Source organism: Budorcas taxicolor, chromosome 22 (assembly GCF_023091745.1).
Source record: "Budorcas taxicolor isolate Tak-1 chromosome 22, Takin1.1, whole genome shotgun sequence".
In the NCBI taxonomy this organism is placed as follows: domain Eukaryota; kingdom Metazoa; phylum Chordata; class Mammalia; order Artiodactyla; family Bovidae; genus Budorcas; species Budorcas taxicolor.
The window spans coordinates 7,616,263-7,643,482 of record NC_068931.1 but is presented as its reverse complement, the minus strand read 5'-3'; the positions used below and the strand labels follow the sequence as shown (position 1 = coordinate 7,643,482).

Below are 27,220 nucleotides of genomic sequence, written 5' to 3'. Positions count from 1 at the left end.
ACAAGCTCTTTATATAAATAAATAAAGATCTATAAAATATTAAGGGGAAAATATGCCTACAAAGAAGCACTAAATTTGCCCTTATAATTCTGTTTATGCCACTTGTCACACTGTTCACACATTAAACCACTTCAAAGAGGAACTCAATCTAATAAAGATACTGATAATAATTGTTCTAAAAAATACCACTGGTCTCGTGAAAATACACCATTCATTAAGCCAAATCTTCATTTTATTTTATATAAATCATATCCTTAATCTTATAATTGGGCCATTAAGTAATAATGAATCCTATCCCGAAGAATTCAATTGTTAAATGTCCATCAGTTTGAAAACTATAGGTTATATTTTCTAAACATTTTATTAAAGGAATTTTAAGGAGACGTTAACAAAACTTTTTACCTCCTTGCCAACATCAGACAGGAAGTTACAGGTACACTCAATTGAATAAGCAGCCTCTGCAGTTCGTTTATAAATACTGTAGTTTTCAGAATTCAGCTGTTCCAAATAGGCCACAACAGCTTCGTGAATGTCTGGATATTCCAAAGAAACTGGCATATCCAAAGAAATAAAAAATAATGCTGCTGACATAGGTTCCGGTAAAAAGCGGCTTGCCTTGATAAATTAAGAAAAAAAAAAATTTAACCGTTGTCAGATAAATACAGTAAACTATAATCTTAATGCACTTCAACTCTTTTTTAGTCATTTTCTCTCACAAAATCTGTGCTTTTCCAAAGAAAATTCTATCCCCCAAGACTTAATTTACCTCTACACTCTTGTTCAATGCAATTTTTTCTAAACCTAAAATATCCCAAGTCCAAATTTCAACTCCTTTCCAAAGCCTGGGGTCTGGGATACCTACCCTCCCCCATAGCAACCCTTAGCATTCCTCTCCCCGGAGCCCACACCTTATGCTTAACAGGAGAGAGCAGAAGAGAAGGCACTAGGCCTCTCTCTCTAAGCGTCCCGTGCAGGCGCACACAGATGGCCAGGAAAAAATGCAGCAAACCCCTGAGGAGACAGCCCAGGGCTTACCAACTACACACTGAATTGAACAGCACTACATCAAGTATAACTATACACTGATTTGAACAGAAATTAATTTCTATTTGGTTTTGTGTTTTAGAAGGGAAAGGAGGAATTCAACATAATATTTAAAACAGTTTTAGAACACTCACAAAAAATTGACCTTTAATCAGTATAAAATCAAGGGGCCCGTTTTATAACTTAATTGATTCAAAACTAAGAAAACCCTGTTAGATTTTTTCTTTTAATGATTCTAGCTTTGTGATAGGATTCTATGCATCAACTAAGAAAATGAAAAGGACTGAAAACTCAACACTCAGAGAAAACCATTTGAGAAGAGCTCAGTACTATGCTGCCTTTATTTTAGTAGGTTTGGTCATAATGTTTTCATGGATAACCTACTTTAAGGATAATCACTAACTGTCTGAAGGCCTAAGAGCTAAATCAGCTAAACAATGCTTTTACATGAAATAAAGTTGCCAAATGAAAGTCAAAAACTAAAGGAATCAAAATTGTATATTACTAAACATGGGAAAAAAAAACTATTAAGACAAGCAGCCATTATAAAGTCAAGAGAAATTTCTCTTATTCTGTGAAGAACACTCCTCATGGAAAAAAGAGAGACACTAAATCACCTCTTGACTATTCGCTCCCTTGGCAAACACTCCCTGAGCCCCCACTGCGCGCGGGTACCATTTCAGCTCCTAGGGACACAGCGGGAAGAGACAGAACCTCTGCCCTCACAAAGCTAACATTCCAGCGGAGAAAGCAAAGAGTAAGCCACACTTGTCAGGTGCGGCTGGGGGTGCTGAGAAAATTCTAAAAACAGGAGACAGGAAGGATGGACAGGGACCGAGGAGTGACAGGAGGGGGCGCAGAGGAAGGACTCTGACAAGGCAACATGTAAGTGGAGACCTGGGAGTCAGGAGCCACGTGGACATCTGAGGGAAAAGCAGCCACAGCGCAGGGAACAGCGAGTACAAAGGCTCAGACATGGAGCATCTTTGGCAGCAAGGAGGCCAGCAGACCTAGCGCGGGGCGATGGCCTCCAGGGGCAGTGGTGCCAGATCAGGGAAGGCTTTAGGTCATCAAAAGGACTTGTCCTCCAAGGGGGCACTGGAAGGTTTCGGGCAAACATCATGATCAGTCCAAACGAACAGGTGGAAAAGGGCAATGGTGGAAGCTGAGAGACCAAGGAGGAGGTCAGTGCAACAACACAGGCAAGACGGGATAGCAGCTTCAACTCAGGCCGTAGCAGTGGGAGTGGTGAGAAGTACTCAGGTTCTGGACCGATGATCAAAGGAAAAAGACACTTTGTCCAGGGATTGGACCTAAGTGTATGAAAGACAGGAATCAAGGATGCCTGTAAGGTTTTCTCATGATCAACTACCAACCAGAATGAAAGTGTCATTTACTGAGATGGGAAGACCACAGGAAGAACACACTTGGGAGGGAAGTGAAGAACTAGGCTTGGGACCTGTTAAGCTGGAGATATGAACGGTCAAGGGAAGATGTAAGAAGGATATAGTATATACATAGGACTTTGGGGTTTAGACGACATATGTGGTCTGGAAGTATAAGTTTGGGAGGTGTCCCCAAATAAATGGCATTTAAAAACTCAAAATGGGATGACATTTCATGAGAGGCATGGCCTGTCTTGGGGTTCTGCTGCTTTAAGAGGTTAAGAAGACAAAGAGGAATTAGCTAAAAAGAATGAGTGAGGTGGGCACTGCACTGAGATAGTAAATCCTAGTCGATCAACTCCAAAGACGCTGTGTTCTAGTTTAAAAGAGCTTTCTCTGACTTTAGGCAGAAAAATATAAACAGCTGACATGAGGATTAAACAAGTAAGAGTATGTGGTATATCCCACTCAATAAATATTAACTTCCTCTCTTTCCTCTTCTCACCCATCACTCAGGAATTTCTACATTCCTACATCTGAAACTCATCTCAGGAACTCAGAGCACCAAGGGAAGGGTGTACATTTAATCCTCACAAGGGCCAGCGGACCCGTCACAGTTTACACCCCAGACTGAAGACGGTAGTCCTCCAAGCATTAGTCACATGTCAGTGAGGTGGGACTAAAAGTGAAGATATTTCAGTGGAATGCCATTACCACCATTAGGTAAAAAAGAGTCAACATCATTTGTTTCACCAATTTGATTTACCCAAGCAGAGCACTTTTCATAAGATTACCAATGCCTCCTTTTAACCTGTATGTGGATATTCTCCAAATTCATCTAACAACCAGCAATTATCAATTTCAAAAAAGGTCTTTCAGGGCATTCTGTCAAAATGTTAAAATTCAGGAAATCCTTACATAGAGTCATACTATCATTTTCCAACTTCCAATTACATATTTGGTAAGTGGCAACTTAAATATTTAAAAGCTACTTTCAGTGTAGAAAGTTTCAGAGTTCAGATTCAAGTTCAGTTTCTGGTGGGCTAGCAACAGGCAGAGGGCAGCAAAACCTTGTATTTTTATCAATTAAAGGACAAATTTAACAGCAACGGAAGAAGAGCATTTTTGTTTAAATTTCACTTTAAAGTTCTCAATCAAAGCAATTATAACCATCTATAAGCTGATACTTTCATTACAATCTCTTCATTGACCCATTTACTGCTCTAATGAAGTTCCAAGCTATATATTTAAGAGAGCTACCAAAAATTGCAGATATTGATTTGCCTTCAAAAACAAGAAAAGTAGGTATCTTAAGAAAGCAAAAAAGTCATTGAGAGTTGGCTTTACATTATTCTATACAAATAAATTACTGATTTCTATTTTAATTGATTCTTGCCCAAATAAGCATATAGATGAAAAACATCTATAATCAAAAAAGCAAAAATTAAGCTCTATGGTAGAATTAACAAGTAACTTTTCCAACAACATTCAACATATAGAATGTTGAGTCTGGTAACAATAAGTTATTGTAGCACTATTAAGTTTTCATTTATATGATAGTATCTAAAGTGAGACACCTATATTTCAAAAGTAATTCCAGTCTTTTATGACTAAAATCCTTCAAATTATGTTTATGCTTTGGGATTTATTAAATTAAAAGATGCTTGCTCCTTGGAAGAAAAGTTATAACAAACCTAGACACCGTATTAAAAAGCAGAGACATCACTTTACCGACAAAGGTATATACAATCAAAGCTAAGACTTTTCCAGTAGTCATGTACAGATGTGAATGTTGACCATAAAGAAGGCTGAGTGCTGAAGACCTGATGCTTACGAACTGTGGTGCTGGAGAAGACTCTTGAGAGTCCCTTGGACTCCAAGGAGAACAAACCAGTCAATCCTAAAGGAAATCAACCCTGAATATTCATTGGAAGGACTGATGCTGAAGCTGAAGCTCCAATACTTTGGCCACCTGATGCGAAGAACTGACTGATTTGAAACGACCGTGATCCTGGGAAAGATTAAGGACAGGAGGAGAAGGGAGTAACAGAGGATGAGATGGCTGAAAGGCAACACTGACTCAATGGACATGAGTCTGAGCAAACTCCAGAAAATAGCGAAGGACAGGGAAGCCTGGCGTGTTGCAGTCCATGGGATCACAAAGAGTCAGATATGACAGTGACTAAACAACAACAAATGCCTTGGAAAATTATCACTCTTTAACAGAATGTTATGCTTTTCAGAAATATAACGACTAGGGAATAAAAGTTAAAAATAAAATCAACAGAAATGATGTTACTTTTCCCTAAAGCAAAATACTATATTTAAAGTTTAATGTTTTAGTCTGATTTTCTCAGATGGCCTGGTAATATATTACATATATTGCATATGTGTTATTAAATGGAGTTTAGACTACGTGCTCTGCAGATTCTAGGAACCAAAAGGGGAAGTACCTATAACAAAGAACAAGAAGACACAGGAAATAGTTCTTTAGCTACATTAATTTCTCCCATACCTTCAGCTAAGCATGATGCCACACCCTTTTTTTTGCAGTAAGTCCACTGCACAACACTTGCATATGAGTCATTTGAGATATTTTTACTACTAACATTCAAATGCAGAGATATATCCTCCAATTAAAAGTACAGTCAATAAGAGGATTTAAAAGAAACAGTCACACTGATTAAAATCACATTTAACATACAGTCACATAATGGAGTAATATTTTGTGATAAAAATTAACAACCTGCTACAAGCAACAAGGATGAATCTCAAAAAAAAATCTTGAGCGAGTAAACACTTTGTAAGTCTATTTATATAAAGTTCAAAAACAGACAAATTCTTCTATGGTGACAGATGTCAGAAAGGAGTTTAGCTGGGGGTGGGGGTGAGGGCAGGAGAGATAAAGGACAGGAGGGGGCGGTGAAATGCTGGCCATGTTCCACCTCATGTTTTGGGGTGGTGGTTATTTTTTAAATAGAGATATAGTCACTTAGAATGAAGACAAAAGGAGAAGGGGGCAGAAGAGGATGAGATGGATAGACAGCACCACCGACTCAGTGGACATGAATCTGAGCAAACTCTGGGAGACGGTGAAGGACAGGGGAGCCTGGCGTGCCACAGTCCATGCGGCTGCAAACAGTCAGACACAACTCAGTGACTGAACAACAAGACAGTCACTTAGTAAGAATGTACTTTTCTAAATATGCTTCACAAGAATTTTTAGAAATCACCTTAAAAAAAAAAACTTTACAGAATGAGTGCCTTTTTCTATCAACTGATTTGTCAAAACTAGTCAAATATGCTAAAATTAGCCGTTTCTCAACTTCTACATTTCCAGGATAATCTCTGGACACTGTGAAATGATCAGAAGGAATTACAACAGGGACCGTAACACCCGGTAAACTACAACTAAGCCACACTACCCGCCTTACCTTTTCCACAGGGAGCAGCGTCTGCAGGAGCCGGACGGCAAACAGCGAGATGCTGACAAAGGCCATCCTGTGGTGCACGACCAGCGCCTCCGGCTGCTCCAGACTGACGCTGCTTTTATGGTAGCACATGGTGTCTCCAAGGGACGCCAACACCACGAGCAGCTTCTCTTTCTGCAAACGTTTAAACACCAATCAGGGACCACAGTCAACTGCAGGGGCCAGTATGCAAACGTCATGGAGAATGACATAAAATGCTATCACTAAATAACACAAATGTACTCCTCTCGGTAAGAATAAACAATACGTGCTGAGATTCTTTTAATGGCAGGAGAGAATAAGCAGCACACCTAAATTTTTTAAAAGCTACAAGTTTTAAGAAATTAACATGATGAACTCTAATAATAAACAAAATATAAAACCTTAAGGGACCATAAATTCCTCCTAGTTTCTCATGCTTAATTGTTCCAACTTTGAACATTACATGTAAACCTCCCATCCAGTAACTTACTGGACATACTGTCTCCTGAACACAGTGGTAAGTATGTGGGGGAAAAGGCACTAGTTTAGGAGACATGGTCTCTGCCCTCAAAGGGATCCCAAATCTACTTAAGACATGAAACAGGCACAGCCAAATAATTTAAAAAACAATGAAATATTACATTATATAATCTCTCTTCAGGAAACAAGGCCGATTTAGAGCAAATGTTCCACCATCATAAATTTCTAGATAGCTTACGACTCCAACAGTAGTTGTATCTTTTAAACTGAAAGGTACGCATAAAGTATGAAGAGACAAGACTGGCAAATCATAACAACATGTATCTATAAACATCCTGCTAAAAGGACAGCGTTAGGAGATGGCAGAAGAAAAAAAAACACTGTGGTTCTCATCTCAACTTTCCACAGAAAAGATATGAAAACTAAAATGAAAAATTATTTATACAAAGTAAACCTGTCACATGGATCATTCGATAAATCTAAAATATGGCACCAAAAAAACCCACCTACAAAACAGAAACAGACTCACAGACAAGAGAACAGACTTGTGGTTGTCACGGGGGAAGCGAGGAAGAAAAGGGATGAAATGAGAGTCTGGGCTTGGCAGGTGCCAACTATTCCATTTAGAATGCGTAAACAACAAGGTTTTGGTGTACAGCACAGCGAACTATATTAAATATCCTGGGATAAGCCATAATGGAAAAGATTATTGAAAAAAAGAAAGTATATATGTGTATAACCGAATTAGTTTGCTGTGTAGCAAAGATTCAAACAGTACCATATATCAACTACACTTCAATTAAAAAAAATAGTGTAGTGAAATATGAAAGAAATCTCTAAGGTATAAATAATGAATAATTCAGAACAAAAGAATTCGATAAAGTGGTAACTGTCTATTGATGGAATGCGTAATAGACAGTAAAGACGCAACACAAATGAGTCTTTGTGGTCTGAATAATACAAATATCAAGCAAAACCTGAAGTTGGATTTTAGGTTTTAACTCAATCTTTTTCAACTTAATAAATTAAACAGATATAAACTTTGGTTCAATTACCCTTCTTGAGCCCTTACTGGATACCAAGCCCCTCTCTCTAGAATCTTTCACAATCCTCGCAATTTCACTTGAACTTCAACCAGCAACTCTTCTAACAAACCGGGAAATCTAAGTTACCAGCTCACAGCAGGTCAGGCAGGAATTTAGAAGGAATGAGTAAGAAAGAAGGAGCAAAGACTGCTTTTCGTGACAGTGAGTGACAGCAGTGACAGAGAGGAAAAGGGCAAAAGTTGAAGAGAAGCAGCCCCAGGAGTCTGGAGTCAGCTGGCAAGGGGAAGAGAGCCTCACTCCATGAGCCTAACTTACCAGGCCAATAAGGAAAAATAAACACAACTTCCTAGGGAGGCAGAGGAGAGATGACATCCTTCAAGTCTTCTAACGTTTACAAACACTTATCAATAAATTTTAAATTTTAACAAAATAAAACAATTTCAGTGAAAATATTTTATTTGCTTCAAGTGAAATAAAAATATTCAATTTATAGAGAAAAAAATTTCTTTGACTATGCCTACACAAACTGAGTTATGGGATTTCATGAGTGTTATTAGCAATATTTGGAAAGCTCTAGAGAATTTATTACACATCTTCAGGTATTCAATTACTGAACTGCTCAACTTTTATTATATTGTTCCTTTAATGACACAACAAAAATATACCTGTTTTCTTTTTAAACTTTGAAAGAGTAAGGACATTAAGAAATTCTACATAATTGTCTGCTTCTATTAATAGATAGCCTAAAGGAATGAGACTTTTTTTCCTAGGGAGCATTTTTTTCCTTTTAAATAAGTGGATCAAATATAATTTCAAGCAGTACTGTTTTATTTAACATTTCTAACATACCAATTGGCTCTTGTACAACAGATTTAACCTTTAAAGTAAAAATAATTCATTGAATCATAAAAGATCAGCAGCCAAAAGTTAAAAGTGAATGACTAACTTTTACAGATAAATGCTCTGGCCAAGAAATTTAAGCTATTTTAAGAAGCAACTGATAAAACATTCTTCACACTTCTCAGGAAAAACTCACTTGTTGAAAATCTTCAATATGTGAAAATCTTCTAAAAGTACTACAAAATAGTGGGATAACCTTCAGAACTATCAGAAAACTAAGATTAAGAACTATAATCCCTATTTTATCAACAAGGAAATTGAAGGGCACAAAACAATTTATTAAACCTATTGTAAAAGATTTAAATCCTTTTTCTTCTCAAGAGATTTGTGTATATAAAAATATTGGGGGATTTCTTCACACATAGATACTGGTATTAAGTAAACCAGGATTTTATTTAGTTTTTCTGTTTTAACGTCTATACACAAGGATTTCAAGCAGCCTATAGCAAAGATCAATAAAATGTAGACAGATCTAGGTAGGTCAAAATAACATAAAGAGGAAAAAATGGTAACTCTAGGAAGCAATATATATATTTTTATGACTAATAAATTTTACTTCCAATTCTCTGATGAAGGAAAAAAATAAGGAAAAGTGAGGCATAAGTTACAAATTTACATTAATAGAAAAACAGAACACCAGTTCTACCCAGAAAAGCAAGGTCATTAGATGATAATTTGAAATTAAAAGATATAAAAAAGCAAATGATCTATGATATGCGGGAAATGTAAAAAATGATATGGTTTCCATTACATGGAAGCCTGCATTAAGTGTAACTGAAGTGACTTAGCAGCAGCAGAATCTCTTGAGAAATAGTCGATTCTAGACACTGTGCATAATAAGCCTGGGATCTATTGCATCTAAAACAAAAAGATTTCAAAGGCTAATGAGACAATGAAGCCAGCTTGAAAAGACCAAGATAAAACAAAAGACTGATACTGTTACCCACGCTGCAAGGAAAATCTTGAGTCTCACCATATCTATTGCAAAAAGACTGCTGTCATCCCACAGATGTGCTGAAATCGCTTCACCAATAAGCACCACAACTTCTGAGAGCAACTCCAGAACTCTTATTATCATCTGTCTACTACCTGGGAATACAAACAGGAGAAAGAAGGGGAAAAAGTTAACTTCCGGGTAAAGCTGAATAGCATACTGTTCAATCCTCTGGTTAGCTAATGCCCCCAAATTCCTATTTCTCTTCTTATTTTTTGGTGTCTTTAAAACTGTTAAAAGAGAGATGACTAGGGAAACCACAGTATACAGTCACTATTAGGCGTCTGTTTCAATCGTAACACTATTCAGCTACAAAAAATCAAATGTGCTCATAAGTAGGAAAGATAGCCAGGAAGAGAATAACAATATAACTAAAAGCACTGTGAGACAGAGTAAAGTAAGTTTTCAAATTCAGAGACCATCCATGTTACATGTAATATGTTGACAAGGCACAGGTCAGTTGAGAAGATATGGTCTAATAAATTCCCCACTTAGGACTAGGAGGTTTAAGCCTTGTCATGAATTAGTAGTTTTCCACACAAGAGTTTGGGAAACCTACACTCACCTTAAACTCTAAAAACATTCCAGAAAAAAACAGTGCTGTTAACGCACCTGAGCAGCCTCCTTCTCCACAGAGAAAGAACAACAAAGGAATTCCACCACCCATAATCCTAAGTGAGGTGAGTATTCAATCAGGACTTTCCTGCCCCACATACCAAAGGTCAATTTCTAATGAATGAGAGTAAAACAAACTACCGGATCATGAGGGCCCAGATTAATTGCTTCATTGGAACAGCTGGAGCAAATTCTCTTAGAAATCTCTTATGACATTGAACAATTACAAATTAAGCAATAATGTGCCTTTACCAAAGGGCAAGAGAACATTTAGAAAATTTTATGTACCATGATACAGCTTTATAATTATCAATCTGACTTTCTACAGCAAATTAAGAAAAGGTTAAATGCAAAACCATTAAATTTAAAAGTGTTCTCCTCAGTACACCACGCAGACAAACATATACACTTGATGCTGAAGAAGTTCAGATATTCCTTCATGTCACTTTATTAGTAAATGAATTAATCTGTTCTCCTCCCTCCCGAAGCAGAGTTCTCCAATCAGTAAGAAGTTAAGGTATACTGTTCTCAGAATAAAAAATAAAAACTGTTAATGTTTCCAAATATACACTTACCTCCTGCCTCTTCCACATCACTTCCAAGCAAGCAAAAAATAGCCACAGGACTTACAGAACCATTAGCGTGGGATACACTTATCACTCAGCCAGTATAAAGCAAACAAAGCAAAATTTATCTTGTGTTTATACTTTGACAAGTTTATCAATTACTTAAAATGCATACACTTAGAGAATACAAATACAAAGGAGACTACAAATGTTCCTTTACCTTGCAAAGTGTTAAGTGCATGGATTTTGGTCTCAGAACTGAAGTTCAAGTCTCTGTTTTTTGCTGTCTGACTTTGGATGAGTTTCTAAAGCACTCTAAACCTCAGTTTCCTTGTTGTACAACAGGGAGAAGAGCAGTAACTACCACTGAGGGATGAACTGAATAGGCTGGTGTGAGGAGCACGTGGAATAACATGCACCAGACCCTGTTCGGAGAGGGCAGTGGCCCCCACTCCAGCACTCTTGCCTGGAAAATGCCATGGGCGGAGGAGCCTGGTGGGCTGCAGTCCATAGGGTTGCTAAGAGTCGAACACGACTGAGCGACTTCACTTTCACTTTCCACTTTCATGCACTGGAGAAGGAAATGGCAACCCACTCCAGTGTTCTTGCCTGGAGAATCCCAGGGACGAGGGAACCTGGTGAGCTGCCGTCCATGGAGTCGCACAGAGTCGGACACGACTGAAGCGACGCAGCAGCAGCAGCAGCAGCAGCAGACCCCATCCAGCAGCTGAGCACAGCTGGGCCTTGGTGCGTGGTAACCTGACTGACTGCGGGACTGCCCTGGACATTGGCCACTCTATTCTTTCTCCAGGAAGATCACAGCCACTTCCCAGAGTTCACTGCAGGACATCTGCGCAAACTTACCCAGCACAGTGGTGAGGAAATGTCATTCCAGAAGGTCTGGGTTTTCTGAACTCTGGTTTGTTTTTTAAGAGGAAGATATTACTGCAAAGGTACAATCCAGTGTTGGGACTGTTTTGGTTTTTAACATGTCCCCATCACTCAGGCTTCCCACATAACTCAGTTGATAAAGAATCCACCTGCAATGCAGGAGACCCCCGTTTGATTCCTGAGTCAGGAAGATCCACTGGAGAAGGGACAGGCTACCCACTCCAGTATTCCGGCCTGGAGAATTCCGTGGACTGTATAGCCTATGGAGTCACAAAGAGTCAGACACAACTGAGCGACTTTCACTTTCACTTATCACTCAAGTCAAAACTGAGTGGGAAGAGTGAACAACTGGAAGCAACTCAAAAAATCTCTAAAGAGCAAAACCAAGAAGTTTTTCTTTTGGTTTATTCCTGCCAGTCCATCTTCTCTAACTTCAGTTGTGTTGTTTTTTTCTCACTGCTTACCTTTAAAATAGCCACACACAAGTGGATGTCTGTGCCATAAAAGGCCAGAAGTGAAAGGGGACACTCTATCTGAACAGTGTTCCATGACATCCACGTTTAACTGAGAGACAATAAAGCCCTTACTAAGTCCTTAATAATGTGAACTTACTAAGTAAATACAGATTTTTAAAGATCGTAAGACAGAAAAGAGAAAAATGAGAGTCCTAGAAAACAAACAAACACAAAGTGTACAGACGAGCTCTGGCTCCAAGGCCCACCAACCTGTCCTCAGGAGGGGCGTGGCGGCCTCCAGGAGGGAGACGCAGAGCTGGGGCAGGCTCAGCTGCTGCAGCTGCAGCTCCAGCGTGTCCTCCGCCAGCTCCGGCAGGTCCACGGGCGCCAGGTCCAGAGGCGAGGGGACAGAGACCCGCGAGCTGACGTGAGCATGGCTGCTACTCCCACTGTAAAGCAAGCAAGGACAATCACGACCCTGGGGTGGGGAAACCGCCTGCAGACAGACTACTGCACGGCTGCTGTCTGGCTTATTAAGAAGCTTCAAACTGGGCTCGACTATACTGTTCCATGGAACAACTGTGGTCAGACTGCTAGAAACCTTGACAAGTTTATGACGTTAAATTCCATAAAGATGGCTCAAAATTGTAAGCGAAACCAAGAATGCATTTATATTTTGTTCTTCAAACTGATATTCTCCAAACATGTCAACATTCCTGTAGCAGTAATAGACATAAGCACTGAAAACCCATCCATCTCTAAAGGAAAGCAAACACATTCATAGCAAAGTTCTTCTGTAACTTATAAAGGCAAAAAACTAAATAGTTCATATGGCTCCCTAGACTTTCTGTGATTTTCACCAAATGTTCGAACTAAGCCAATGTTAGCAACTGAAGAATGCAAGAAAATGCCAGAAAAACATGATGAGAAATGGATTACTTTATTTAGGACAGTCAACATCATATGATTTTGAAAATGTACCCAAAAGTGGAACATCCCATCTTTCTTAGCTTTCTTTATTAAAAAAAAAAAAAAACAAATTTTACCTTGGGTATACAGGGTGGGGTGGGGATCAAAGTGCCATAGAAAGGCTTGAAACATCATGTTTACAAAGCATCCCAAAATGTTGACTTTTGATGTTACCCACAGCTGAAGCTGAATCACAGAGACGGACTGATGCTACTGAACACGTACAATTTAATACACGTCGTCATTCCTTCAGCTCCCATATACCAAGCATCCAAAAACATGGAAATGAGCTGGGCTTCTCTCTAACTCTGAAAGGGGCTGGAAGGAAGTTCACTCAGGAGTGAAAATTTAAAGCACGCAGCACACTACTTACAGCTCAGAGAACGAGCTGAGGAGGAAAACCACGCTGATCAACAGCAGCCGTGCTTTCAGCAGAGGAGCCATCTCGGATGGCACTGCCCAGCCCCTGCACAGTGCAAACTGGGGTTGGCCCCCAGCCCTCCCAGCCTCAGGTTTGTCTATAAAATGATAATAATAATCATTCCAATCATAGCACAGGACTCCTACGAGGACACCACAGGAGACAAAGCACATGAAGCCCTTGAGGTAACACCAAGAACACAGCAAGCGTGAGTCGGTGTTAGCCTGGAGCGGCCACACTAGTCATGTCAGGAGAAAAGAATCAGGCCGACACACAAGTGCTGGTCTCAGGGAGCATTTAGTGTAACGAATCTAAGGAAAAGACTAAGAGGCTTTTAAGATGCTTGTAGCCTAAGGATGAGGTAACACACAAACACCGTGCCAGTTCCTTTAAGGAAACGATGTACAAAAATCTTCTTTGTACAAACAAATAAATAAAACACCATAAACACCATGAACTCTGCACCTTGAAGGGGACTTTGTTTTAATTCTCCAATCATTCCCTAAAACAGTAAACACCAATACATTTAAATTACAATTAAATGAAACCCAGAAGTGGGTTTCATTAAAATGTTATCAAGATGTATCCAACATTTAAAAACTATGCTCTTAAACTAGATCACAGTCCATTTGTGGCTGCTACAAACAATTCAGTGGGTCAGAATCACCATTTTCTTGACAAAATAGAAATGAACAAATAATGCAGTTCACTCTGTAATATGCAAAATCAGAGAACAGTTCTGTGAACATTTTGTTTTGGTGTACGGACACAGGGACACACACACACACACACACACATTCAGGGTCTATGTCTGTGCTCTGAGTGCTGGGTTGCAGTATAATACTTATTTCTTACTGGAGGTCATGGTCAAAAAAGTATGAAAGCCACTGGTTAACACAAGGCCAACATCTGAGTTAACGCTTCAAAAGATAAGACAGAGGAGAAAGGCGATCTCCCTCTAGCACTGACACGCGCTTGAGCTCCCTCTGCCCCGGTCACCTGGAGGACACGGCGTCCCAGTCCTGGCCGTCCCCCCGCGGCCGCTGACCCGTGCGCCCCACCACGGAGGGCCGCGGGCTGCTGCTTCCAGGAGACGGGTTCTGGGAATGCGGAGCCGCCCTGGCGTCAGGACAGTAAGACAGGGAAGAGTTCTGGGACACGGCATCTGAGGGAGAAAAAATAAAATTACTCCCTGCTACAGACAAATGACTGATTATGAGCTTTTTGTCATTAAAAAAAAATGAAAATAGTAGAAATGCTTCTCTGAGGGAAAAGTGAAGGTCAACCTTTTCGGCAGTGCTCCCTTAGCACATGAGGTTCGTATGAAACTGACCTGATTACCAGAACCTTCTAGCCAGCACCGTTCACCTACAACATCAGAAACCAAACCATCTACTCTCCTCCTTAAAGCCCTCTTAGAGACCATACCTCAAACCATGTGCAAAAATGAGCTCAAAATGAATCAACAACCAAAATATGAGTTAAAACCATAAAGCTCTTTAGCAGAAAACATAGGGGTGAATCCTCATGACCTTGGATTTATAACGAATTTTTAGATAATACAGGAAAAATACAAACAAACAAAGAAAACAGAGATAAACTGGACTTTATCAAAACTTTAAACTTGTATGCATCAAAGGACATTATCAACAAAGTAACAACCTACAGAATGGGAGAAAAATATTTGCAAGTCAAACACCTGCTAAGGATTTAATATCCAGGATATATAAATAACTCCCAAAACTCACAATAAAAAAAGTCAAATATCCCAACTTAAAAATGAGCAAAAAACTTTGATGGACATTTCTCTAAAAATCTATGGCCAATAAGCACACGAAAAGTCACTAGAGAACCCTTAGTCATTAATTACCAGCCATTAGGGAATCAAAACCACAATGAGATACCACCTCACTCCTACCAGGATGACTATGATTAAAAAGAAAAAACTGTCAGAGAGGCTGTGGAGAAACTGGAAGCCTCATACACTGTTGGTGGGAATGTAAAATTGTACAGCCACTGTGGAAAATATTTTGGTGGTTCTTCAGAACGCTAAGGGCTTCCCAGGTGGCTCAGCAGTAAAGAATCTGCCTGCTAATGCAGGAGACAGATTTGATCCCTGGGTCGAAGATCCCCTGGAGAAGGGAATGGCTACCCACTCCAGTACACTTGCCTGGAAAATCCCATGAACAGAGGAGCCTGGCTGGCTACAGTCTATAGGGTCGCAAAGACTAGGACGTGACTGAGCATGCACACACAGAGAGAGACAAACAGAATTAGCACAAGACTCAGTATGTCTGTTCTTGGGTATACACCCGAAAGAACTGAATGCACGGACTTGAACAGATATGCCAATGTTCCCGAGAGCATCACTCAATAGTCAGAAGCTGGGAACAACCCCCACATCCATCCACAGATGAATGAATAAGTAAAACGTGGTGTGTACATACAATAAAATATTATTCGGCCATAAAAGTGAATAAAGTTCTGACATCTGCTACAACATGGATGAACCTTGAAAACACTAAACTAAATGAAATCAGCCAGACAAATATTGTACGATCCCATTTAAATGAAGAACCTAGCCAGAAAATAGATTAAGAGATTAGCGGGGGCTGCAGACGGAAGGGGAAATGGGGGTTCTGCTATGCTTACGGAGTCTCCATTCAGGATGAAGAGAAAGGTCTGGAAACACAGGATGGTGATGAGGGCACAGCAGCATGAATGCAGTGAATGCACCGAACTGCATGTTTATAATGCCATAGTTTATGCTATGTGTATTTTACCGTAATTTTTTTAAAGAATTAGGTAAAACAAAGACATCTGCGGAGGGAGGAACAATAACAACTCTCCAAGAGCTTCTCACTGCACTTCAAAAAAAATACAAAGTCATACCAAGAGCTGCAAATCCCAATACCCGCTGCCCCAGGCCACCTCCCGCCTTCCCCTCCTGCACCCCCACCTGGTTAACCACCTCACTCACTCCAGCCTGACTTCTGCTCCTCAAGCAGGTCACCCTTGTGCCTGAGGCCTCTGCTGCTGCTGCTAAGTTGCTTCAGTCATGTCCGACTATGTCTGACCCCATAGACAGCAGCCCACCAGGCTCCTCCGTTCCTGGGATTCTCCAGGCAAAAACACTGGAGTGGGTTGCCATTTCCTTCTCCAATGCGTGAAAGTGAAAAGTAAAAGTGAAGTCACTCAGTCATGTCCGACTCTTAGCGACCCCATGGACTGCAGCCTACCAGGCTCCTCCACCCGTGGGATTTTCCAGGGAAGAGTACTGGAGTGGGTTGCCGAGGCCTCTGGCCTCTGTGAATTCTCCTCCTGCAGCCCTTCAAATGCAGGTTCCTACTCACTGTCAGGCCACCTCCTCCCAGAGGCCCTCCCTGACCATCCTACCCAGGTGACCCGTCTCCCGGGTCACGTTCTGTCACAGCACCCTTCCTATCCCCTTCAGGCACGACCTACCTGAACACTCCTGTGTTTGCGCCCTGTACCAGCCTTCCACAGCATAAGCTCCGACAGGTGGCACCACACTTGCCCTGTTCAGTGCTTCGCCCCTAGAGCTGTGGCCCCCAACCTTTCTGGCACCAGGAGCCGGTTTCGTAGAAGACAGTTTTTCCAGGGACAGGAGGCCACAGGTGGATGGATGGTTTCGGGATTATTCAAGCACAGTGCACGTACTGTGTGCTTCACTTCTAACATATTGCCACCGCTGATCTGACAAGAGGTGCCGCCACCCCTGATCTGACGAGAGGTACCCCTGCCCACAAGCACTGGTTGGCACAGAATCGGTGATAAACATTTATTTAATAGATGAGTAAGTCTTCTGATTTATCCACTACTTTAACCAACCAAATTGCATTTAACTCTTTCTCTGATGAAATATGGGGTACCCACAAGCTCTCAAGAATGTTACTGAGGAAACTCCAGGTCCCCTGAAGTCCATAATAAAGCTGATTTAAAGCATAAGTATTCAAGTAGCACAGGATCAGTGATGCTCTCAACAAAACAGGTCTTAACTATGAGCATGACAAGTCACTGTAATTAAACATTCGACTTTCAATGGATACTGCGTAAGAACACAGAAACCCTGAACTGAAGTGCGGGTGTGACAAGGCCAGCCCAGAGTACTCCTGGTGGCCATTAGGTGGTGCTCTTTCCCTGAGGAGTCTGGCACTGCTACCATATTAACCGCCTACACCACAAGTTGCATTAAAATAGTTTCCATAAAATACAGACAGGTATTTTTCAAACCAAACAATTTCTTAACACAATGTATAACTTGCTAAAATGCCCAAAGCCCCACGTGATCAGCTGGACTTACAATCCCAGTCCTTAGTTCCTATCGCTACTGCATGCATGGGAGAAAAACACCGTGCAGAAGTCTCGTATCAAAAAAGAGGACGCGGGGACTTCCCTGGCCACCCAGGAATCGCCTGGCAATCAATGCAGGGACGCAGGTTCCCTCCCTGGAACAATTAAGATCCCACATGCCGGGGCGAAACTAAGCCAGTGTGCTCCAAGAACTGAGCCCACAAGCCACAATGAGAGCGTCCACATGCTGCGACCAAAGATCCCAAGGTCCCACATGATGAGGAAGACCCGCGTGCTACAACTACAACCAGACACAGCCAAACAAACAGAAATACAGCTACGACCAGACACAGCCAAACAAACAGACAGAAATACAGCTACAACCAGACACAGCCAAACAACAAACACAAATACAGCTACAACCAGACGCAGCCAAACAAATACAGCTACAACCAGACACAGCCAAACAAACAGAAATACAGCTACAACCAGACATAGCCAAACAAACAGAAATACAGCTACGACCAGACAGAGCCAAACAAACCAATTTTTTTTAAAAAGTTAATGAGTTCATTCTGTTTAAAGAAAAAAAAGAGGATGGGCTCATGAGTTCTTCAGTCATTAACACGCTGTTTTCAAAGATTGATTTGATAAACACTCAGGATGGGGCATTTCCGCTGTGAAAATGTACACACACAGTAAGCCTGACAGTAAGTACAATGGGGAGTTCTTGGAAGAATCTACAAACACCACCAGTGCACAAGGAATAAACAAACAGAAATACCTTGTTTATTAGAGAAGAAACTTGGATCTCTGTGGAAATTGAGTCTGTTTCTTAAACACGTGCACAGCTGCTGCAGGCAGGACACTGACTGTAATGCCAGACGATGCTTCCCGTCTCCTCCAAAGGCCAGTTTCAACAGAGATAAAAGGCTCTGAAACGAAGAGTGAGGAAAACGACCATGGGAACAAAGTGCTCGACTGCAAAGACGGACGCAAAGCTTACTCAAGGTTAAATGGACAATCAAAAAAATCACGATAAGGTACCAAATATTTATAAGAGAGAAGCAGCAGAAACGGGTAAAAATGACAGCGTACTGCTGGAAGACGGGTCAAAGAACTAATTTAAAGGGAACAGTCAGCATTTCTCATATCTGAACTGTTAGTTGAGTACCTATCCCAAAGAACACAGGAAAACAGTCAACATTCGAGACACTGTTACAGAGTACTTTTTTTAAAGTACAGCAAGCCTTTTTCATATCAAACAGCCAAATCATTTGGCATGTTTTGATGATTAACAGCTGTTCCTCTGCTATCACTTGGAGCTGGGACAGCATGTATTCACAGCCGCCACTCACAGCAGCCATCTCAGCCTGGTAACTGCAGAGCAAGGGTGCCGGGTCTGACCGGACGCTGTGGACAGGCTGCAGCCCAGCGCGGGCTCCAGCATCTCTACTGCACATGCGTGCGGCAGGCTGCAGCCTGGCGCCTAGAAGGCAGCCACACTGCTCACCTCTGCCGTTCCCACAGCAGCCGGCACTGCGTGTTCGAACCCACGTGCTCAGAGTGATATGAGTCTCACTGATCAGACTGGTCACGGCCGCCCAACGTCAGTGCCCCACGTCTGTCCTCCCCATCAAGTGACCCATCAATGGTGAGGCCAAGGTGGCCAAACTGGACTGAGTGTGCCAAATGAGACCCCCTCCCATCAGGAGGACAACCTCTGTCCAAGTAAGTTAGAGAATAATGGGTCTGAAAAGTCCGGTAGTTCATTATCTAAACATGAGAGTGTACATTTGCCTCCCGAGGACTCCTACTTTGCACAATGTGTTTCACTGCAGAAAGTCCCCTATTTCGAAATCTAAAATAATTACAGAGGAAACGCACCTGAACAATTTTTGGCCTTTGAAGGAATATCTCAGCAGGAAAATCTTGCATGATAACATCTTTCAACAGTTCACAGGAGTTCCAGATTACAGTGTGGTTACTACTTCTTAAAGAGCTGCAAAATATACAAAATACAGTCTTTATTTTTAAAAAATGTTTATCCATGCCAGATTCTATGGAACCAGGCGGCATAATGACCCTATCAGAACCCTTCAGGTCTCGGCTGACACATCGTCTCCTGGGAAACCTTCCCAGCTCTCCTCACTAACCAATGAGCAAGCCTGGGCGAGGTGTTCTTTCACGTGCCCAGAATTTGTGCTGCAGTTACTGCCTGTCGACTTTGCAGGCCCCTGCGCCGTCCTCAAGAGCAAGGACATCACAGTGCCCACCACTGTGTGCCCAGGGACCATCACAATGCCATAAAATCAGGTCAATGAAATCTGCTAAATGAATTAGGAAATAAAACAGAGGAAATCATAGTAGATTCAGAATTAAATTCTAGGCATTAGATTCCTTACTGCTCTTCCCTACTTGGCGGGAATCAAGCTGGCACTCCTCTCTTGTCCCACGGAGACCACACCCCTCAACTTCTCTGACAGCACTTGCCTCCCCAGCAAGGCAGCAGTTGTTCACCTCTCACCCCAAGAAACCAAACCCACTCTCAGTCCAGCTCCAAGCCACCATTCACCACCCACACGTGCCCCCTGAGACCATATCCTTCCTTAGCAACCAACGCAGAACTGACAGATCAATGCCACCCAGGCCCAACCCCAGCTGCATGCAACCTCTTCAGCATGTTTTTCCAAAAAAATTCACTGCAGGCCTGGAACGGCCATCATCAGAAGTCACTTAATAGCATCCCCCTATTTGGTCCAAACTCTAGAAGTTGATCTTTATTTTTCAGACTCTCACCAAAACAAGGCAGACAACGCATTTGGTGTGACATTCATTGAAATTAAGTTTTAGCAAAAAGTGAAACTAGACTTTAAAACACTCTCCAAACTTCTAGATATCATCTCTCTATTTTGAGGATTAATGACCAAATAAAATCCATTACATAAGATCAGATCAGAGGTCTCCAACCTTCCCCTAACAGAGTCCATGTTTTGAAATATACTATCTACTAAAAAGACTGCATTTATGTTTAATTGCTCCATTTTTATACACCAAGGGCCTAAGCAATGGCCAGCTAATCTGGTTGATAAGAGATGACTCATGTCACCAAAGCATGCACAGGATTCCAAGCACATAAAAGAAACTTGACGTGAAGCCTGATTAAAGGCAAAGGGGAATTTTCTGGCTTGCTTTTTGAAATACTGAAAATCATTCATATATTCCCATTACTACCAACCACAGCCACTTTTAGAATTTTTTTTTTCCTGATGAAAATGTATAGTAATAACTCTCAGACTTCATGGCTACAAACACCAGAAGCCAAAACACCTACCATACATCGGGCACAGTACCTTTCGTTGGACGAGAGAACATGTCTGTCAGCTGCGGTCAGGGGGAGCCAGGGGAAAGTAGAAAACTTCAAACACTTCGCGGTCCGATTTGCTGCTAACGGAAGAGCAAAACATAAGGCAGCGAAGGAGGCAACGTGGACAGATTTGCAATGTTCCAAGGAACGCTTTGCCTTCAAAACAAGTCCCCAAATAAAGTTACAGCTCACAGTTTCCTGAAGTATGTCAAAAAGATCAGCTGCAAATTTGTCTCCTCAAAGAAAAAATAACAGATCTCTTTTCACAATTTAAACACAATTCCTATTATTTTTAGAAACCAATATTGAACGACATTTATAGCAGCAACTATTTATTCTGTCACGTGGCTACCCAGAACAGAGACCTTAAACAAAAAAGAAACTGGTATTTGGCGATCTCTAACTGTAGAAATTAAAAATTATATAAATGTAATCATACACTGTATTTAGTAAGTCAAGTTCAAATATCATAAATAGGGTTCGATATTTTAACGGTTACTCTTTGAGGATGACTTGAAGACCATAAGGTTAAAGACCAAATATCAGTGCTCAAACAAAATTAAAAGAAATCCAAGAAACCGAATGCAATTTTATACTACCTTCCTTCAAATTATTTTTAAACAGATCTTCTAGTGTACAACTTAAGGTGGCAACACAGAAGCCCTTCCAAATGGCAAACAGTCTTTCTGCCACATGCTTTGAAAAGAGCATGGGATTGCTAAATTCAGGTAATGATATTATTAAATTCCCAAACACAGCACAGTTGCTTCTTTCAAAACTGTTAACATAAAAGCAGGGTTTACCGTCTAAGAGAAAAGCAAGAGTTGGGAAGGACATAAAGATGCGTCTAAAAGAATCCACACCATCAAATCCACAAACTACAACTCACACAAAAATGCGTCACCATCTCAGTCTTCCTGGATGCTTTCAACAGCTTCACTCAAATACCCACCCTTCCCAGCCCTGGAGACACTCCCTTCAGATGTCTCCGGCTGTCACTACATTAAGCCTCTCAGCCACAAACACAAAGAACTACCATATCAAACCTAAGCTCCCAAGAAATCTAACACAACTTTTACAGAAAGGAAAGGCCAAATATTTTAACAGCTGAGCAAGTCTTCTGTTCCTTCTTATGCTGTACTCAATCTGAGAATTTCTACAAAATCTTTTCTGTAACAGAGGGCTTCTAAACTGAGTTGCTCTGAATACTTGATGTCCATAGAAATATCACCGGAAACAGCCTTTTCATTTCAACTTCACAGGCAATAAAATATAAAGTTCGTGCTCACTTAACCGTGCCCTAACTGTGTCATCTAGTACAAAGATTTTATCCTTTTCTAAGTCCAAAGGTCCTCACTAGTAAAATGGGGTTATTAAGAGTATTAATCTGAGACTCCATGAAGATTCACTCATTCATTCAAAAAATACATACTGAACACCTAGTGCATTTCCGGCATTGTTCCCCACACGCATACCAGACGAAGCAGTTCTTGTGGCTGCCATTAAGCTTACAACAAGGGAGACAAACAAGACATAAATAAACACCGAGTTTACTAAACACATGTAAGAAGAAAACCAAAGACAGAGAAAAAGTGACCCTGGCTGGAGTCGTCAGGAAGGCCTCTTTGAGGAGGTGGCACGTGAGCAGAGGTCAGACACAGGAAGCCCTGGATGAGGTTCCCGGGAGAGGCTCTAAACCAGAACTCGCACGTCAACCGATGTGGGGATAACAACAGAAGGAAAAACAAACGTGATCCAGAGTCTTTGGCTTGTGTCAGTGGATGGACAGTCCTGCTGGGTGAGCTGGAGAATTCACGAGGTGATGTGAATTCTCATGAGGTGACAGGGCACAGCTCAGCTCCTGACAGAGACTCCCCGCTCAACAGGCTCCAAGGACCTCGGCACCATTACCACACCCACACGGCAGCTCAAAGGCAGTAAGAACAATTAAGTTGGACCCTTCCGACTATCCTAATCTAATTACAGGAAATAAACAGTTTGGTGCTGAAACATGTAAGTCTGACCACAACATGTCTTCAGAACAATGAGGAAAAGTATATTATGTTCCAATTTCCGAGGTCAACAGTATCTACTTCACCACAGACACTCACCCACAGGTCCTGAAGGTATTTCTGTCTGCTGCAAAGTACTTTTCTCTTGAGGAAAATATCCTGTTAAGACTTCAGGTTGATGCAGCAAATCTGAAAAGAAAATATATATATTATTAATGCATTACTTGCGAAAGTGAAACTTGCTCTTTTCATATGTTAATGTTTTAAGTTTCTGGATCATTTTAAAAACTAAAAAAAATGCAGTTATGTTTCTCTAAATAATCTGTCCTCCTAAAGAGGGAAAAAATGTGACTGCTGAGTCAATTTCAAACTCAGGGAGTTTCTTCTTTTACTGTTAAGTAATTGCAATTATTTCTTAGAATGAAAACATGCACAATGTACATAAAGAATTCGCTGCAAGGATTAATTCAAGGACTGTTCACCTCTGATTCTTAGTCCATCTCTCTCCTCTTTTACGCCACATAGTTCCCCATCACTTCAATTTTCCATTCACGTTTTTAAGAAAAAAGTTGCCAAGGCAAGATTCAGGCACTACCTTTCAGTAACTCTTGACTATCCCCTATCATACATGATTGCATATTCAGCACTTCAATTGTAATGAGACTGAGAATGAAGAAAAGGCTAAAACTCAATTTTGTAATTTTCCATTTGCAATTTTCATGCCAGTGGTCCTCAGACTGATACAGATAACTACAAATTAGCCCACGACCACTCCTCTAACATTACCTGCAGGAACTAGGTTGAAAATTCATGATATAAGATTATCCTTTCTTTGTTATGCCTTACAAAGAAATTCTAAAATACACTGTTAAAAATCACAATCACACAAGAATTCAGTAAATGGCAGCTGCTATTGTTATTTCCTGTTGTGAGCGGGCCCAAGGGTCACAGCAGGGACAGCAGAGCACTGCATAGAGAAACATCGAGTCTAACAGATTAAATGAGCAAAAACACACTTGTTTATACTTCTACTTCAATTTCATACTCAAGAGTATGAAAATCTTATACTTTTCACAAATTTCAGGAGCATTTGCTTTTCTTCACATCAATTTAAATGCTTTCCATGAGCAAGGAACTACTGGACATCAAATAGGAGTTCTGGGCTTAATAGACGCTGGGCTCTATGCTAAGTACTGTCTCACTTAACCCTCACAAAAATCTTGTAAGATGTTCTTGTTTATTGTACCGATTTCTAGAAGAGAAAACAAAGCCTAGAGGGACTGAGGCCCTTAGCCAAGACCACACAGCTAGTGGCAGACCTGGGACATAAATCTAGTCTCTTCGACTCTGATTTTAGCAGGTATACTAAATGTGTAGCTCATTTTGATTGTATCCCATAACAAAATCATGAGTATCACTATGAAGAACACAGTTCCAAAATGAAAGTATAAAACATTTAAAACAATGCCTGGCACTTAGTAATGAGTGCTCAATGAATATTTCTTATCGTTTAAAAAACAATCGGTCAAAGTAGTCTCACATAAGGAAAGTTACTTGCATCTTTTTATGCCCCTCAACCAAAAAGGCAAAATTACACAACTGTCCTCCTTTCTATAATGTTGGTGGTGTTAGTTGCTCAGTCGGGTCTGACTCTTTGCGACCCCATGGACTGTAGCCCGCCAGGCTCCTCTGTCCATGGGATTCTCCAGGCAAGAATACTGGAGTGGGCTGCCATTTCCTTCTCCAGAGGATCTTCCAACCCAGAGATTGAACCTGTGTCTCCTGCACTGCAGGCAGATTCTTTACCATATGACCTACACACAAGTCCCTGTATAATGTTAGAGGAGGAGAGTTATGGTCAAATTCATATAAATTAACACAAGAAAAGTAAGTTGTGGTATAGGGGAGCGGGAAAGGGTTTAGAATCCCATAGACAGAGGAGCCTGGTGTGCTATAGTCCGTGGGGTCACAAAGAGTCGGATATGACTGAGCAACTACCACCACCACCACCAAGGTCCCTTTCCTTAGAATTAACCATTAGAAGCAATATATTAACAGAATGATTGATTAATTGACTTCATCAGTTTGATTTCAGAGAGTTACCAGTTTGACTGGTCTGGAAAGATGAAGAATACGTTTCAGGAACTTCTGAAGGAAGACTAAAAAGTCCATCCAGAATGCCATCAATTTCCGCCTGCAGATTCGGCTCCACATTAGGGCGAAGTTTAGATAAGAATTCAACTGCACCAAGATCAACCAAATGCTGCACTGCTGGAGGATACTGCAATCAGAAAAGGAGAATCTTGAGAAAAACTACGAATATCAAAACCTCTAGAGTTTATGCTACAGCAAGTAAAACATGAAACTATTTTCGGTATATCAGATGTTCCCTTTTTAAAACATAAAACTTGCAATGATGTACATGACACATAGATTCATACAGACATATATGAAATATTCGGTCAAACTGACGAGGGAAAAGCCCAGACAATGAATATTAGAAATGCACATTATCAAACCCTACTTTTATTTATTAAACTGATTACTTCTCTCCACTGACACTGGCCCTATCCTTTCCTACCTCCAACCACTCACAGGATGCCAAAGTAATAAGTACCCCCTACAACTGCACGTGATCTATAAAGTTTGGAAGCCTTAAACTAACACTGAGCTATTCCACCCTGACAACTAACTACTCTCAAGACAGAAAAATAATCTGAAAACCAGGTATGAGGAGAAACAAAACAAAACAACACGTGTGCTGTCTACCATCGGGATCTGTAACATCATCTTTCATGTGTTCTCTTTTATACAAAAGTACCTCTAATTTTTAACATGTAAACAACAGACCATAAGGGAAAACAGCATGACAAATATTAACCTCCCAAGATGATGCCAAAAAAAAGGGGGACATCCCTGAACTCAGAAACCGTGTTAACTTCAGAGCATATGAGACCCTGGGAGGGTGAACATCACACATAAGAGGAAAGGAGGAACATTATATACCCTGACGAATTAAAATTCAACATCTCCAGGTGTGATTCTTTTTTTAAAATTAATAATTTTCAACAGAAGCTCCAACTAAGCGACTACAGAACGCTTGCTTATTTCGAAGGGATGCTAACCTTAACCAGTCTGCTCAGCAGACCCAGGACTTCGTCCTTCATTGGGACGGACGGGAAATTGAACCATTCCAGCAAGTGGAGAAACAGCAGCCTGTGCGAAGCCAGGTCCGCGCCGCAAACCAAGCTGTGCTCGAGCTTGCAGAGAATACTCCTGAGCGCGCGCTCCCGGATCTCGGCCAGCGGGTGACCTGTCAAAGCAGCACAGCACACGTCTGTTTCCCGACCCCGAGAGCCGCCCGCCGAGGATCCCCCCCAGCGCTTTCCCTATCCAGGCCGGGGGCGGGAGCCGGCTGAAGAGGCGAAGGAACAAGCCGGTTCCGTCTACACGCGCAGGCCGTGACGCGAACGCCGGGTATCTACACCGAGTCCGACGTGGGTCCCCGGGGGGGCTGCCCGGCCGCCACGGGAAGTCGTCGCCGCGGTGGCCCGGCCTCCGTGAACGAGGCCCGGCCATCCTCGGCGAGCGGCCGCCTCAGCCGGGCGGCCCGGGCGCGGCGGGACGCAGACGGTTACCGAGTTTCCGGATGAGCCCGGTCAGGACCATCTCGTCTCTTCTCCACTCGCTCGGCCGCCGCCGGAGAATTAAACCGCCGCGCCACCGCGTCCGGCCACAATTACCGTCCCCCCGAGAAACACTGCCGCTCCGAAGGCGGGTTCTGCACCGTGGGCACGAAAGACCCAACGAGTGAGAGGTATACTCCGTGAGCTGTCCCCGGCCGCCGCACTGCCAGGAGAGCGTATACGGTCTCCACGGTTACGTACGCGGTTCTTAGACGGTGGTCTCCATCATAAGCACTGGACAGAGAGGGGGCAAGCGGGGAGAGAACGGGCTTCTTGCTGTGCATCTCGGGAGTTGTAGTCTTCACACTGTAGTGCCCCTTCCCGGAATTCCGGGCCCGCCCCCGCGCCCGCCTGTCCGAGGTTCCGGAATGCCCGCGGTTCCGGCCTGCCCGCGCGGGCTGCGGCGCGGGTTCTGCAGAAACTCAACCTCGCCTTGCGTCCTGCCTCCGCGAGGGCTGGCTCAGCACCCTGCCAGTCTGAATTATCACCTCCCAGAGAAGTCCAGCTCCCTTACCGTTCAGAATGCAGGCTCGTGTTAGGATTACCCACCCCTACTTGCCTCCCTCCCGTGACTAAACGACCCAACGTCTTTAACTGTGGGATGTAACACATCCAGGTGGATG

The 27,220-nt window shown here is 41.9% G+C and overlaps 1 protein-coding gene across 1 annotated transcript in view; it reads right to left on the bottom strand.

The window, feature by feature from the left end:
• RTTN (rotatin) overlaps nt 1-26,600 on the bottom strand; it is a 106,673-nt gene extending 80,073 nt beyond the window's left edge. The window contains exons 1-12 of the mRNA XM_052660402.1: nt 26,550-26,600; nt 26,037-26,224; nt 25,015-25,192; nt 23,011-23,100; nt 20,886-20,979; nt 19,420-19,534; nt 18,317-18,467; nt 14,218-14,383; nt 12,099-12,277; nt 9,281-9,396; nt 5,864-6,034; nt 403-615 (exon numbers count right to left, since the gene is read on the bottom strand). Of these exons, the coding sequence (XP_052516362.1) occupies nt 403-615; nt 5,864-6,034; nt 9,281-9,396; nt 12,099-12,277; nt 14,218-14,383; nt 18,317-18,467; nt 19,420-19,534; nt 20,886-20,979; nt 23,011-23,100; nt 25,015-25,192; nt 26,037-26,224; nt 26,550-26,580 (1,692 nt within the window). The 5' untranslated portion in view covers nt 26,581-26,600. The remainder of the gene's footprint in view (nt 1-402; nt 616-5,863; nt 6,035-9,280; nt 9,397-12,098; nt 12,278-14,217; nt 14,384-18,316; nt 18,468-19,419; nt 19,535-20,885; nt 20,980-23,010; nt 23,101-25,014; nt 25,193-26,036; nt 26,225-26,549) is intronic.
• Between the last annotated feature and the right edge of the window lie 620 nt (nt 26,601-27,220).